Source organism: Hippopotamus amphibius, chromosome 6 (assembly GCF_030028045.1).
Source record: "Hippopotamus amphibius kiboko isolate mHipAmp2 chromosome 6, mHipAmp2.hap2, whole genome shotgun sequence".
NCBI classification, from domain to species: Eukaryota; Metazoa; Chordata; class Mammalia; order Artiodactyla; family Hippopotamidae; genus Hippopotamus; species Hippopotamus amphibius.
Genome location: NC_080191.1, coordinates 64,057,648 through 64,072,009, shown reverse-complemented (window position 1 = coordinate 64,072,009; position 14,362 = coordinate 64,057,648). Strand labels below are relative to the sequence as shown.

Sequence of the window (14,362 nt, the reverse complement as noted above, 5' to 3'; positions counted from 1 at the left end):
TGAGAGTTTTGTGTAAGGGAGAGATGTCCTGTTCCACTGAACAAAAGTTGAAGAGAGGGAACAAGAGGTCAGAAAACATATTTTAGCAGAACTCTTTCTAGAAAAGTGTTAGATAGACACTAATTTATTCAACAATTGTGACAAATAGATTGTTCTGTGTACTATTCTTTCCCATATTCTTTCCAAAATCCTATGTAAGGTCTTTACATTTTTTGTTTGAAAATATATATTTTTTCTTTTAATAATTCACTTACCTGGAGAATAGTAATGGAGAATTGAGGTGTAACTAAATTTACCACCAGTAAAGAGATTTTAATATTTCCCGAAAGTAATGGAATTGACTGAGAATTCTCTCACTTTCTTTAAACCCTAAAATTAAAAAATTGCAACCAATATACTCTTAGTTGAAATTATACTTGCATTTTTCAGAAACATAATTCATAACCATATATTGAATTTCTTTACCTATTTTGTCATTTTTCCTTTGTCCTCTGTACATCATGTGTCTTTTGCTTATGTGGTTGCTGTCAAGATTTTCGCTTTATACTGATTTTAAGTAATTTGCTTATGATATGCCTTGATGTAGGTTTTTGATGTTTCCTGTGCTTATGATTCATTGAGACTGTTGGATCTGTGGGTTTATAATTTTATAAAATTTGAAAATATTTAGGCCATTATTTCTTAAAACATTTTATTTATTGCCCCCCACTTTTTTCAGGTACTCTGGCTCTACATATATTAGTCTGCTTGAAGTTATCATAGAGCTCACTGCTGTGCTGTTCAGTTTTCAGTCTTTTTTCTTTTCTCGTGTTTCATTTTAATTTCTATTATCATGTCATCAAGTTCACTAATATTTTTTCTGCAATTTCTCATCTGCTGTTAATACCACCCTATGCATGTTTCATCTTAGACATTGTATTTTTCACCTTTAGAAGTTTGGTTTGAGTCTTTCTTATTAGTTCTATGTGTTTGTTTAACAAGCTTAACATTTCTTCTACCATCATTAGCATATGGAATGTAGTTATAATAGCTGTTTTAATGTCCCTTTTGAAAAATTTTGTCATATGTGCTATTTCCAGTTCTGTTTATAGTGGCAGAATTTGGTTTCTGGTGAGAGCTCTCTTCCTGGCTTGCAGACGGGCATCTTCTATGTCCTCGCTTGGCCTGAATCTATGCATATTAGGTGGGAGGGTGGGGGGTGGGGAGAAAGAGAGAAAAATAGAGAGAGAGAAAGTGAGTTCTCTGATGTCTCCTTGTCCTGTTATAAGGATTCCAATTCCATCAGATTAGGGCCCTACCTTTAGGACCTCATTTATCTTAATTACTTCCCTAAAGGTCCAAATACTATCACATCACATTGGAGGTTAAAGCTTTAACAAACGAATCTTGGGGAGGCACAGACGTTCAGTCCATAATATGGGTCATGTTTTTTTCTTTCTTTGCATTCCTGGTAATTTTTATTAGAAGCCAGACATTATGAATTTTAGTTTGTTGGTTGTCAGATGTTTTTACGTTCTTATAAATATCCTTAAGCTTTGTTCTGGGATGCAGCTAACTCACTTGGAAACAGTTTGATATTTTTGAAGCTTTCTTTAAAACTCTGTTAGAGTTAGACCAGAGAAACCTTTAGTTTAGGGCTAATTTTGCTCCACTACTGGGGCAATAGCTTGCTTAGTATTCTACATGATGTTCTGAGAATTTTGAGGTTTTTTTACTCTGGCAAGGGGGAACATTCCTGGCCCTGCATGACTCCAGGGAATTGTTCCCTGTGCTCTTTTTTAGGTGGTTCTTTTTCTGGTTTGGGGTAGTTTCCTCATTCATATGCACTGAGTATTACTGGGTTGAAGACTCAGAGAGGACCTTTGGCAGATTTTGGGAGCTTTTTCTCTGTAACAGCATCTCTACAGGGTTTGCTCTGCAAGTTCTAAGTGCCTTGGACTCCCCAGACTCACAAAACCACCTCCTCAATTAAGGGAGACCACCAGCCTTCACCTGGGTTCCCCTTTCCTGTACTGGGGCTGGAAACTCTCTCCAAGCAATAAGTCAGAGCCATGATCAAGCTCCTTCTCATTTGTTTCTCTTCTCTCAGGGATCATGGTCCTGTGCTGCTTATTCAGTGTTCAGTGTCAGAAAAATGCTGATATATATTATACATATGCATTTTAAAGTTTTTCATCTTTTTTTAGTTGTTTCAAGTGATTCTTGCCAGTTTGAACATGAAAATTTCTTTTAGAAGCAAAAAAGATTATTTGCCGTGTTTCCTTAGGCTTAGTCCTCTCTATAGAAGATGCTTCTGACCTTTGAATGCTGAGAATACTGAAGGGAATGAAATGATCCAGCTTATAAGCTCTAATTATGTCTTAGAAGAGGGATGTATTGGCTATTTGTGGGTGCTGAGTGACCTGTTTCTGATATAGTTATTAACAAAAGAAAATTTAATAAATAATGTTTATTATATATTAATCAAACCCTTCTTACATACAGTGCTTTCTAAAGCCACTCAGTGTATACCAGTTTATCTCCAGAGCCCTCGAGATATTTTTATGTGTCAATTTCCTGTTCCTTTGTGTTGATAATCTTACATGTTCACGGCAGTCACAAAAGATGGTGTTAACTGCAGTCACTCTGGCTAGACATTTATGCATTGTACCTTTTTCTGAAAAGACTCAAGGAATATTTCTGACCCTGTATTCATGACTTTTAGTATTCTGCACACTGTAATTCCTACAGGAATTCTTTACAGATGTAAGTATGATAAAAATTCTAAAAGCTCATCTCCGGAAATGGATGTTTTCTTTACTAAAGTCTCTGGAATGCAAATAGGAAATCCTTGCAATATGAATTTCCATTTTTTAGTTATTAGCCAGATAAAGAGAAAACATCTCACTGTGACCTCACTGAGATTAGGCTCACACGCCATCCTGAACTTACGAGAGACCGCAATGCTAAGTAAAGGAATAATGTGCATATTTAAGAATCCACACATAGCATCTTGTCACATAAACACAGAGGTGGACATAAACATTTTCTTTCAGAATGGTATACATTGTAATCTTCTTTTCATCTCACAGTATCTGAAGATTCGAAAACCTTGCAAGTGGATGAAGAAACAGAAAACACAATGAGAGTTACCTGGAAACCAGCACCTGGGAAAGTTGCCAACTACCGTGTTGTGTATCGCCCCCGTGGGGGCGGGAGACAGATGGTTGCCAAGGTGTCACCCACCGTCACCTCAACAGTGTTAAAACGACTTCAGCCCCAGACCACGTATGACATCACAGTTCTCCCAGTTTATAAGACAGGAGAAGGAAAGCTTAGGCAAGGATCAGGAACAACAGGTATAAAATCATAATAATTTTGGGGGGGAGTGTGTAATATTTTAAAAGGAGATTTTAATACATCTACTTCATTTGTAAATGTCCAAAATGGATTCTTTAATAAATTAGATGATAATAGTTAGATAGGATGCGTAATTAGCATATGATTTTTATCAATCTAGTTGCTCGTAAAATGATTCTACATTTTAATGTTCTAATGCTAATTTAATCTTCTGAATTGTAAGTACTATTTACAGTTCCACTTGGGTAGCACTCTATTATTCTGATTTTTATTGGGTACTATAGTTTGTGCTGACAGCCCTTTTTATAAACATATATTTTGAAGTGTTTTGTTTGTGATTATTACCATGTATATCACCTAGATATTTTGAATTCAACTTATTATCGTAGGGGCTAATAGAAAACCCCAGAGCCTAGGTTTGTGAATAATATTTTAACATCTATTATCTTTACAGCTTCTCGATTTAAATCACCCAGAAACCTCAAAACATCTGACCCAACCATGTCAAGCTTCCGGGTGACTTGGGAGCCTGCGCCTGGGGAGGTCAAGGGTTACAAGGTCACATTTCACCCCACGGGAGATGACAGAAGACTGGGGGAGTTAGTGGTTGGACCATATGACAACACAGTTGTTTTGGAGGAGCTTAGGTAGGAATGCACTCTATTCCATTTTTGCTAACAGATTGAATAATGATGTTAATTAGTAGGGCTTCCACATGTGATCACTTATGTGTGTTTGCTGGCAGAGTATTTAAAATTAGCCAGAGTTGCTTTCTCACTTTTGGTGCTGCTGAAGTCGAGGTTAGGGTTCAAGACTCAAATTCAGGCCTGAGCAGTTGGACTCTTTTAATGATTTTTGTTATTAAGTGATCGGGAATGGTGTTTTTTCAGTAACACACTGCTTTTTAAAAATTAACATCCACATTGCATGATTTCACCAAAAGCAGCTTGTCCCCAGCCAGCCCTATGGAAATGTAGGGGTTCCCATGCCTTCTGGAAAGGCCCAAGTGACTGACGCTGAGATGCAAGTATGCATCCTCTCCCAGGGTGGGCTGCAGGAGTGAGGGGGCAGGCTTTTGTGCTCTGGGTCAGCTGGAGGATTGGGGAAGGGAGGGACTGTGCTGTGGAAGAGAAAGAGGTTTGAGTTGGAACAGCAGCCTGCATTCTTTACAGTACAAAGAACAGACTGCTGTGCATTGCCTGGTGGAAAGTTGGTTTGTTTCAACCATTCATTCAACAATATTGAAAACTGCATAAATGCTCATTTACTTTTATCAGAATAGGGAGGATGACATTTATTGAGCCTACTATGTGCCAGGTACTGTGCTAGGTGCTTTATGTTCCCTTGCAAGTACAATATTTAAATTGTTTTCCTAAAGCCCATCACTTAGAATCAGTAAGAGTGAAAGCCTGATCCTCCCCTGACTTGCTCAGTGGGAAGGTGGGGATTCTACATCTGATGGAAAGGCAAGGTGGAAGCTGGTGCCGTGAACCCCTAATATTCCCTAGAATGCTTGTGGGCTAGTTTCCCTTGATACCTCACAGTGTAAGCTTAAACTAGAATGTGATGGAAATTATTTTTCTTCTCCTTCAGTGTTGGGTGACAGTTTGTAAATCAAGATGAATGTGTATAACAAAGCAAAAAAAAAAAAATGCTACCACTTGAACCTATTATACATACAGACTGTATATTTTAACATTTCAGGGCAGGTACCACCTATAAAGTAAATGTTTTTGGAATGTTTGATGGAGGAGAAAGTTCACCACTTGTTGGACAAGAAATGACAACTCTTTCTGACACAACTGTAATGCCAATTTTATCCTCTGGTAAGAAATTGATTTACATTCCCCCAGGAAAAGTCAGTATTACGCAACTTTTTTCAAATGTGAATTGTTAGGTTAATCATACCATAAAAATCGACTATTAAATTTTACACTAAAATTTATTTCAGTAACATATGCTTTAAAAAGTCTTAAAACATCCAGCTGAGCACACTTTTGCCAACATTTTTTAAGGCTTTCTTGTCAGCATTGTATTAGTTACAATAGTACTGTATTGTTTAAGGATGCGTTTTCACAACGATAATGTACATTTTCTCTCTTTTTCATGACTAAAATGCAGTTTTATTTTGTTAAAGTAATTGTAAAAATGATTTATCTGGGCTGAACCAGCAGCACTGGGTTACATAAATAGGTGGGCAACTAAGACTTGGGAAGCAAAATGGTAACATAAACCCTTTAGACTTCTCTGGTCTTGCCATGACTACAGCTTTGATGCCCATGAAGCTAGTTTTGAACATTCTTCAGGTGGGAGTGGCGGGTAGAGTTTACTTCTAAATATTTTCATCATTTGCTTAAAGAGTAGATCTTGGCAGAGCAGGAGCAGACTTGTAAAGGCTTAGGTGCTTGGCATAGTATTTGGGAAGTCTCACTTCCGATGGAGCGTCTAACACACCAGTGATGCCTTTGTAGTGTGATGGGCGTCATTGAATGTATCTCAGTGAGGTTTTTTTTCTTTTTTTTTGTAACATAAAGATCAGATGCTAACATGGCAAGAAGTTAAAAAATTTGTAGCTGGTAACATAAACTCCTGGAAAAGAGAGAGTTTGAAAATATGGATGTGGATAAAATAAGTGAAAGGGTCAACTCTTGCTGTTTTGCATTAATGTTTTATTGTTTCTCTTATGATGATATTAACTGACTTATATTTTTATTTTGTAGCTTGTGCACTGAGGATATTGGGATAATTCTCTCTTTCCAAAGCACCCTAGCTTTGTATCAGTGTTTGTGCTTGTGGTCTCTGTAGCTCTCAATTTGTATACTTGTTTGCATCTTTTTTTCTAGATTGTCTTCCTTCTCTCTTGATTTTTTAAATGTGCAGACCTCACCATCTGTGTTTACCTGATTGTTATACATAGTAGAGGATTAAGTTAAATAATAGCTATCAGGTTAACAATATGTATAATATAAACAATATAAACCATATATCTTTACTTCAAAAAGGTCTAATTTTAAGAGTTATGTGCCTAATCCTTCATGTAATATTGGAAGCTTTAATTAATTTAAAAGATATTTTTGGCCCACTGAAACTTTTTCTAGCTTACACATTTTAACAGTTCATCTCATACTTGTCTGCTAATGACCACTGAATATCAAGAAAAGTGCAACATTTAATCTAGATCACATTAAAAGTTTTATAAAAATTATTATTGCCATGTAGTTAGATGGCTGTACATTTCCACTTATATATTTCAGATTTTGGGTTTGTGAGCTCATTCAAATTTACGATGAGGGTTTAAGTCTCCATGTTCTACGATTGTGGCCAGAAATATGGTCAAAAAATATAGTCAAAGAGGAAGAAAAGATTTTCCACTGAAATAATTATTGGAGGGGTGGATGGTTCCCGTGACTCTTATTTGAGGTTAATAAATCACACAGACACGTTTTCAGAGTCTTGAACTCCAAATCACCTCGCTGAGCCACAGAACTGAGACAGTTAGGGGACACTGAGCCCCCAGGGGGTGGCAGAGGCGTGGCTAGGAAGTAACCGGACAAAGAATGTGCTCCTTACTCTGTGCTGTCTCACGATTGCCGTGTCAGGGATGGAGTGTCTCACCAGGGCTGAAGCAGACATCGTGTTGCTGGTGGATGGGTCGTGGAGTATCGGCCGGGCAAACTTTAGGACTGTGAGGAGCTTCATTTCTCGTATCGTGGAAGTCTTTGAGATCGGCCCCAAGAGAGTGCAGATTGGTAGGTCTGACAACGTTGAAGACATGTAGACATCTTCCTCATGCTCTTTTATATATGCTAACGCCAGTGGTGTCCTTTTAGCCCTTGCTCAGTATAGCGGCGATCCCAGAACAGAGTGGCAGTTAAATGCTCACAAAGACAAGAAGAGCTTGTTGCAGGCTGTGGCGAACCTACCCTACAAAGGAGGCAATACCCTCACAGGTGAGTCTGATGGTCCAGTGTGCTGTCAGCTCTTGCTTTTGGTCAGAGCTTGTGGCTGCATGATGATGTGACTGGTTTTCTTTTAACAACCCCACTAGGCATGGCTTTGAATTTCATTCGCCAACAGAACTTCAAGACCCAAGCTGGCATGAGGCCTCGAGCTCGAAAAATTGGAGTTCTCATCACTGATGGAAAATCACAAGATGATGTTGAGGCACCTTCAAAGAAACTCAAGGATGAAGGCGTGGAGCTGTTTGCTATTGGTGAGCATTGATGAGAATTGCCATGCCACCAAGGGTGACAAATGTGCTGAGGATACTTTTGTAGTTAAAAATATTTTCTGAAGCATGAAAAAACAAACACACATGTTTTTCCAATCACATGGTTTATCAAAATAATATGCCAGGAAGTTCATGCATTTTCTTCTTTTCTCCTTGTAATGGGATTAACCTATAGGGCTTCCTGAAAGAGAGTAATAGATCAAGAGGGCAAATGTACTATTAATAGGATTCAGGAAAATTCCTGTTTGGTTTTCCACAGCACCATGTTTATTTTTGATATCCATTATTTTACTTTCCAGAAAGAAACACCAAAGAGACACTTTTCGGTGGGGAAACTGTGTCAGAAGCATTTAGAAGAATCTAAACAAAATAGCCGTCAGTTTATATTATTTTTTGTTTCTACTTTATATTTGTAATCATTATATTATTGAGGAAAATCATATACACATTCTAATTAACATTGACTATATAAGGGTAGCACATGAAATATTTGCTTCATTCCATTAAATTTTTTCTGAGACATGCTTTTAGTTTGTATATATCCATTTTCCCCAAGGTATTAAAAATGCTGATGAAGTTGAGTTAAAGATGATTGCAACTGATCCCGATGATATCCATGCATACAATGTGGCAGATTTTGAGTCACTCTCCAGGATCGTGGATGACCTCACCATCAACTTGTGTAACAGTGTCAAAGGTCCAGGTAAGGTTAGCCCAGGGTTTCTCACCCTCAGCACTGTTGGTATTTTGGTCGAGATAATTCTTTTTTTTTTTTTTAAATTAATTAATTTGTTTATTGGCTGTGTTGGGTCTTCGCTGCTGCAGACAGGCTTTCTCTAGTTGGGGTAAGTGGGGACTACTCTTTGTGGTGGCGCGCAGGCTTCTCATTGCGGTGGCTTCTCTTGTTGCGGAGCTCAGGCTCTAGGCACGCAGGCTTCAGTAGTTGCGGCACACAGGCTCAATAGTTGTGGCTCATGCGCTCTAGAATGCAGTCTCAATTGTTGTGGCGCACGGGCTCAGCTGCTCGAGGCATGTGAGATCTTCCTGGAGCAGGGATCGAACCCGTGTCCCCTGCATTGGCAGGCGGATTCTTAACCACTGTGCCACCTAGGAAGTCCCAGATAATTCTTTTTAGGATGGAGGAAGTAGATTCTTTTGTGCATTGCGAGATGTTTAGCGGCATCCCTGGACTCTGCCCACTGGATACCAGTAGCATCCCTTGAATCATGATGACTAAAAATATCTTCAGAATTTGCGAAATGTCTACTGGGGAGACTACTGCCTCCAGTGCAGAATAATTGGTTTAGTCCCTGACTTTTTTCTGATGGCATCAAACTGTAAATGACTTCTAGCTTGTTTGAAGAAACAGTTGGTTTATATGTGCCTGCACCACACACACACACACACACACACACACACACACACACACACACACACATGAGACTGGGGAAGAAAGAGAGATGCTTTCTTTTCTGGTGTGTATCTATTCTCTGGTAAAGCATCTTCACTATATGTAACTACTAATTTACTATTAAATGATTGTTTCCAGACTTTTGTTTTCTAAAGTTTGCTACTTTTTTTTTTTTACCTTTTGTTTTTGATTAGAAATGGAAGAGGGGTCTTATATATGATTTGCTTTGCCCCAACTACAGATGACCACGTTTGATACTTTGCACTTGTAACCTCTAAATATTAAGACAAATTACAATTTTAGAGTTTGGGCTTTTAGAAAGGATGGCACCTCTCTTTACCACTGAAGAAACAGATTAGAGACGTTCAATAAATTACTCAAGGTCAAGTGGATTTTGAGAGGTCCTTGAAAAAAGGTAACTATTGATAAGGAATTAAGATTTAGAAATAAAATTAAAGAGGTGACTTTGTAGTGACAAAGAGTGGTACAAGATGATTACTGTCTCTGTAAATCATAGGACAAAACATGGTAAGCACCAAATTGAAGGTTTTTTGAAAATTAATGATAAAAACTATGGTTCTGATTATATGAGAAAAATTACTTTTAAATACACGTGGATTCTGGTAAAGGCTGTCTTTCACTAATTGATTCTGGTTTTGGAAAGTTGGAATGAGTTTAACAAATACAGTGGTAGAAATGGTTCACGTGCTTTGGATACATTTATTGGAACGTTCCTTCTTGAATTTCTCTCTCCAAATTTTTGCAGATTTTCTTTTTGGATTTTGAACAATAGACTGACCTTTTCCCAGGAGAAATAGACCAGCCAGGAAACCAGAATTTGTGGGCGTCTGGCCCTGGATTAGCTGCGAGAGTTGTAGTTTTATTTAGTTGGAGAGACTTTTGAGTGGGAATGAAAACATCTTTTATCTGTTTTTCTTTATTTTCTTACATCAGCTATGTAATAGTTGCATTCATTTAGTTTCCCAGACGGTAAAATTGCTTGATAATTTTGTAGGCTTGATTATGACCCAAGTACAATAAAGGTTAGGATACTAAGAATGGAAATGCTTTTTCTCAGCTTTGGCTCACAAAGAAAGTAGAAAGAGTTTATATGAGAACGATTTGCCATGCTCATGGAATCATTGAATTAGTTCTATAATTATGATTTGGAACATCTTTCTAATGGTCATGTTGAGCCTAGTATTCTTTTTTCATTGATATTTATTCCAAATTTTTTCTCTGTTAGTCATTTCACCTATACTTATGAACAGAGAAAACAATCACAAGCAGTAGGATATTCCCCAATTTTAGAAGACTTGATTTTTTCTCCTTTTTTCTGAGTGAGAAAGTGGTTAGCTTCTCTTACCACTGACTTAGATCTTGTAAAGGAACTAAACATGAATACGAAACCAATCCTGTCCTCACAGAGCATAATGGAGACAAGACATGAATGTAAACAGTCAATATGATAATGAGGGCAGTGAACTTGGGTGGTGCCAATGGTGATAGAGGCAGTAGAGTTGTCAAGACCCACATAGATATATTTACAGGGTAGGACAGCAGAGAAAGCATCCAAAGCTGAATCAGAGGTTTTTGGTCTAGGTGACTGATTAACTGTGATGCTGTCAGGAAGAGGGGGAGCTGCTTTTACTGAAAGAAAATTGAGCTCGAGTTTGAATTTCCTGAGGCTGAAGAACCCTTTGGCCATCCATTCGGAGAGGACTTATGAGCACTGGGTCTCCAAACTGATTTACTGTAACTTCTTAGTATGTGAGAGAATGTGTGTAAAAGCTTGAAATATGGAGAGGAATACCATTTCAACTTAATTCAAATGTCATCACCTTGTTATAATAATGAAAAAAATGTACGTACTTCATTTCTATGTGTAGGTGACTTGGAAGCGCCTTCCAACCTGGTAATTTCTGAGCGGACCCATCGTTCTATGCGAGTGAGCTGGACACCTCCTTCTGACAGCGTGGATAGGTACAAGGTGGAATACTACCCAGTTTCTGGAGGGAAACGGCAAGAAGTGAGTAGGCAACACCCGCAAGCTGGTCCTTCCTGGTCCTGAGATTGGGTCCTCCTCCTTCGGGCTCAGAGAGGAATGTTGGGGGGACGTAGCGGGGAGAACTGTGTCCACAAAGGTGCTCTCCATTTCTTGCTAGACAAGCACTTCCATTTGGGCTTAATTAGAGGGAAAGAGTTTTGCTTAATTTCTTACAGTTTCTAAGAATTGGAGAATATCAATACAATTTTTAATTAAGGATTAAGAGACTGTTTAATTTATTCATGAGTTTATACTAGAATCATCAAGTAGGAAGGGAACATTGAAGATGTCCTAGTTTTACCCACTCGTTTTACAAACAAGGAAACAAGAGCTGGGAGAATAAACTGTATGAAGTGTCCAAGATCTCATTGTAATCTGGTAGTTTCCAAAAACAAAAGACAATGGCCTTATTAAAATATAACTTCTAAGTTCACTGCAGTTAACTCCTTGGCAATTATAGTAGAAAATAAGTGATTATAATGTAAGTTATTATTTTTATATTTTATCCTCTAGTTTTATGTGAGCCGATTGGACCGTAGCACAGTACTGAAAGACCTGAAGCCCGATACGGAGTATGTTGTTAATGTGTATTCTGTGGTAGAAGATGAGTACAGTGAGCCTCTGAAGGGCACAGAAATAACCTGTAAGTCAGATTTAAAAAAAATATTCTCATTGTTTTATTTTTTAAGATAAAGAGGTGACAGTCTGTGTGGGATGTTTTTTGTTTTCTTTTTTTAAAATTTTTATTGAAATATGGTTGATTTGCAGTGTTGTGTTAGTTTCAAGTATACAGTGAAGTGATTCAGTTATGCATATATACTCTTTTTTAGATTCTTTTCCCTTATAGGTGATTAAAAGATACTGAGTACAGTTCCCTGTGCTGTACAGTAGGTCCTTGTTGGTCATCTGTTTTGTATGTAGTAGCGTGCATGTTTTAATCCCAGCCTCCTAATTTATCTCCCACCCCCGCCGCTATCCCCTTTGGTAACCAGACGTTTGCTTTCTATGTCTGAGAGACTATTTGTGTTTTGTAAATAAGTGCATTTGTACCATGTGGGATTTCTATCAGCCTTCCAAATCATTCCTTTATTCAATAGCCATTCAACACCTATTTACTGAGGGCGCTCTCTGTGCAGGTACTCAATAGTGCTCTGTGGTTTTCTCTTTTCCTGGCTGCTCCTGCCATCGTGGGACGTGGCTCGGTAATCATGGCCCGAGATGGCTCAGAGGGAAAAGTACCTTGCACAGTTATCCACTTCTTAAGGGAAGACACCACGTGGGGAGTGGGACTCCGATTATCCGGAAGAGCTGCTGTGCGGGAATGACCCGGTTCAGTTCTGCACGAGGCCAGATCTTCCTGCTGGCAGTGAGAGCTCCCCCCTCTCCCCCCCCTTTTTTTTTAAACTGGCTTTTGGCCTTTGCTAGAGAAGCTCTACTGGCTTTGGCTTTGAGTAGAGCTTTGGGGAAAGATGTTCCTCACTCCTATTCCTGGTAGGGTTTCTGAAGCCATATGAGAATACTCTTTCCTTCTCCCATCTTTGTGGCTGGGCTCCAGGAAGAAGGGAGGCCTCTTATAAGAGGAAGGAGTGGGCTTGACTCCAAGGCAAGAGTCGACTCTACTTACTGCTCCGTCCCTTGGGTCTGTATTTCTTCTCTTATTTCCCTTCACGTTGGTGCACCGGAGGTGGGAAAGGATGTATTTCATAATGGGCAGAATTAATCTGATTATTCCTTAAAACTTTAAACTCAATCTTTGGACAAAAAATAGAAAGCTGTGTGGGTGTTAAGTGGAGAGGAGACTGTAAGCCTTTTACTTTGCCTCATGGGCTAATCTGCTTTTTGAAGAATCCCCTAATTTCCATGTATTAATAGATGGCACTCTCATTAAAAATTTTTTAAAAAGAAAAATGAAATGAAATGCTCTGTTGGCTTTCTATGTATGAAATTTTATGATTGAAGAATGAAAATGATCAACTTGCAGATGTTCCAGAAAGAGAAATTGAAATCTCAGAAGCTTGTCTCTGTTTTGGCTTCCATATGAACTCACTAGAATGCCATTTTACACTTAAACTTTTTTTCTGTATGAAATAGTTATCCCATGCAGTCCTAGTAAGAGGCGGTGATAAACAATGAGATTGGGTTTTGAGGGGAGAGGAAAGAGTTATATTAACTCTCCTTAACTTCTCACAGAAACTCATTTTCTATTTTAGCATATCCACATATCAATAACTAAGTAGGGAACAATTAAAGAATGAACAGAATGACAAGAATTAGACTGATGTCTGCTTTTACATTTTAACAGTGCCGGTGCCAGTGGTCAGCCTGAACATTTATGACATTGGCTCGACCACCATGCACGTGCAGTGGCAGCCAGTGGGGGGAGCTACTGGCTACATCTTGTCCTACGAACCCATCAACGCCACACAACCGACCAAACCCAAAGAGGTGGGAGGCGTTTGTTTCTTTATGGCTGGGTCTTCCTGGGACGTCACTGTCGTAGAGTCCCCATTAAGGGGCAGTTACTCATGAACTCATTTATAACTTTACACCCAAAACAGAAAAACAGAAGATTAGATTTGTGGCCTGTGACACATCTTAAAAAAAAAACATCAGCATGAAAAAGGAAATGCCCTGCAGAGAAATGAAAAATAAAAGTTGTGTGAAAATCTAGTAGTCACAGACTGAATGTGTTTTTCTCTCCTCGGCATGTCTGTCTGCAGATGCGTGTGGGGCCCACAGTGAACGACGTGCAGCTGAGTGACCTCTTCCCCAACACCGAGTACAGGGTCACGGTCCAGGCGGCCCTGCACGACCTCACCAGCGACCCCGTCACCGCGAGGGAGGTCACCTGTAAGACGTTGCCAGTTCTCCTTCTTCCCTCATTGCTGTGAATACAACGCGTTCGTTAGGCTTTTTCTTTCACTCAATGATGCTAAGGATAATTTTGATAACGTTTGTGCGTTAAGTTGTAGGATTAGTACTTGTGGCAGTCAGATTTGAGAATTAAAGTTATCTCGACTTAGGGAAGCATCTTACATTGATTCTAAGATTCGCATTTATTTTCCCATCTTTAACATGCCTGATGTATCTTACAATCAGTGGTGTCTTACAGTTGCTCTTGGTGAGGTGTCAGTCAGGGAATAGAACATACAATAATGCTGCATCTTACAATCCGTGTTGTTGTGGATCCATGAAATACAGTATGTGGCATTGGCGAGAAGGAAATGTTGGGTGAGTGTAGTTTTGGAGGAAGATACTAGGTTTAAGATCAAAATAAGGTTGAAGTAGAAACTCTGGCACATGTGAATAAGTCTGCTTCTGTTAAGTAAGGTAA

General features: G+C 38.8%; 1 protein-coding gene across 2 annotated transcripts in view; it reads left to right on the top strand.

Moving 5' to 3' along the window:
- The window catches only part of COL12A1 (collagen type XII alpha 1 chain), a 110,921-nt gene that overhangs the window by 37,472 nt on the left and 59,087 nt on the right, over positions 1–14,362 (top strand). For both annotated transcript variants that reach the window (XM_057738447.1, XM_057738448.1), the window contains exons 15-25: positions 3,072–3,338; positions 3,794–3,986; positions 5,044–5,165; positions 6,939–7,088; positions 7,170–7,289; positions 7,388–7,552; positions 8,127–8,273; positions 10,871–11,010; positions 11,542–11,671; positions 13,331–13,473; positions 13,749–13,878. In XM_057738447.1, the coding sequence (XP_057594430.1) occupies positions 3,072–3,338; positions 3,794–3,986; positions 5,044–5,165; positions 6,939–7,088; positions 7,170–7,289; positions 7,388–7,552; positions 8,127–8,273; positions 10,871–11,010; positions 11,542–11,671; positions 13,331–13,473; positions 13,749–13,878 (1,707 nt within the window). The remainder of the gene's footprint in view (positions 1–3,071; positions 3,339–3,793; positions 3,987–5,043; positions 5,166–6,938; positions 7,089–7,169; positions 7,290–7,387; positions 7,553–8,126; positions 8,274–10,870; positions 11,011–11,541; positions 11,672–13,330; positions 13,474–13,748; positions 13,879–14,362) is intronic.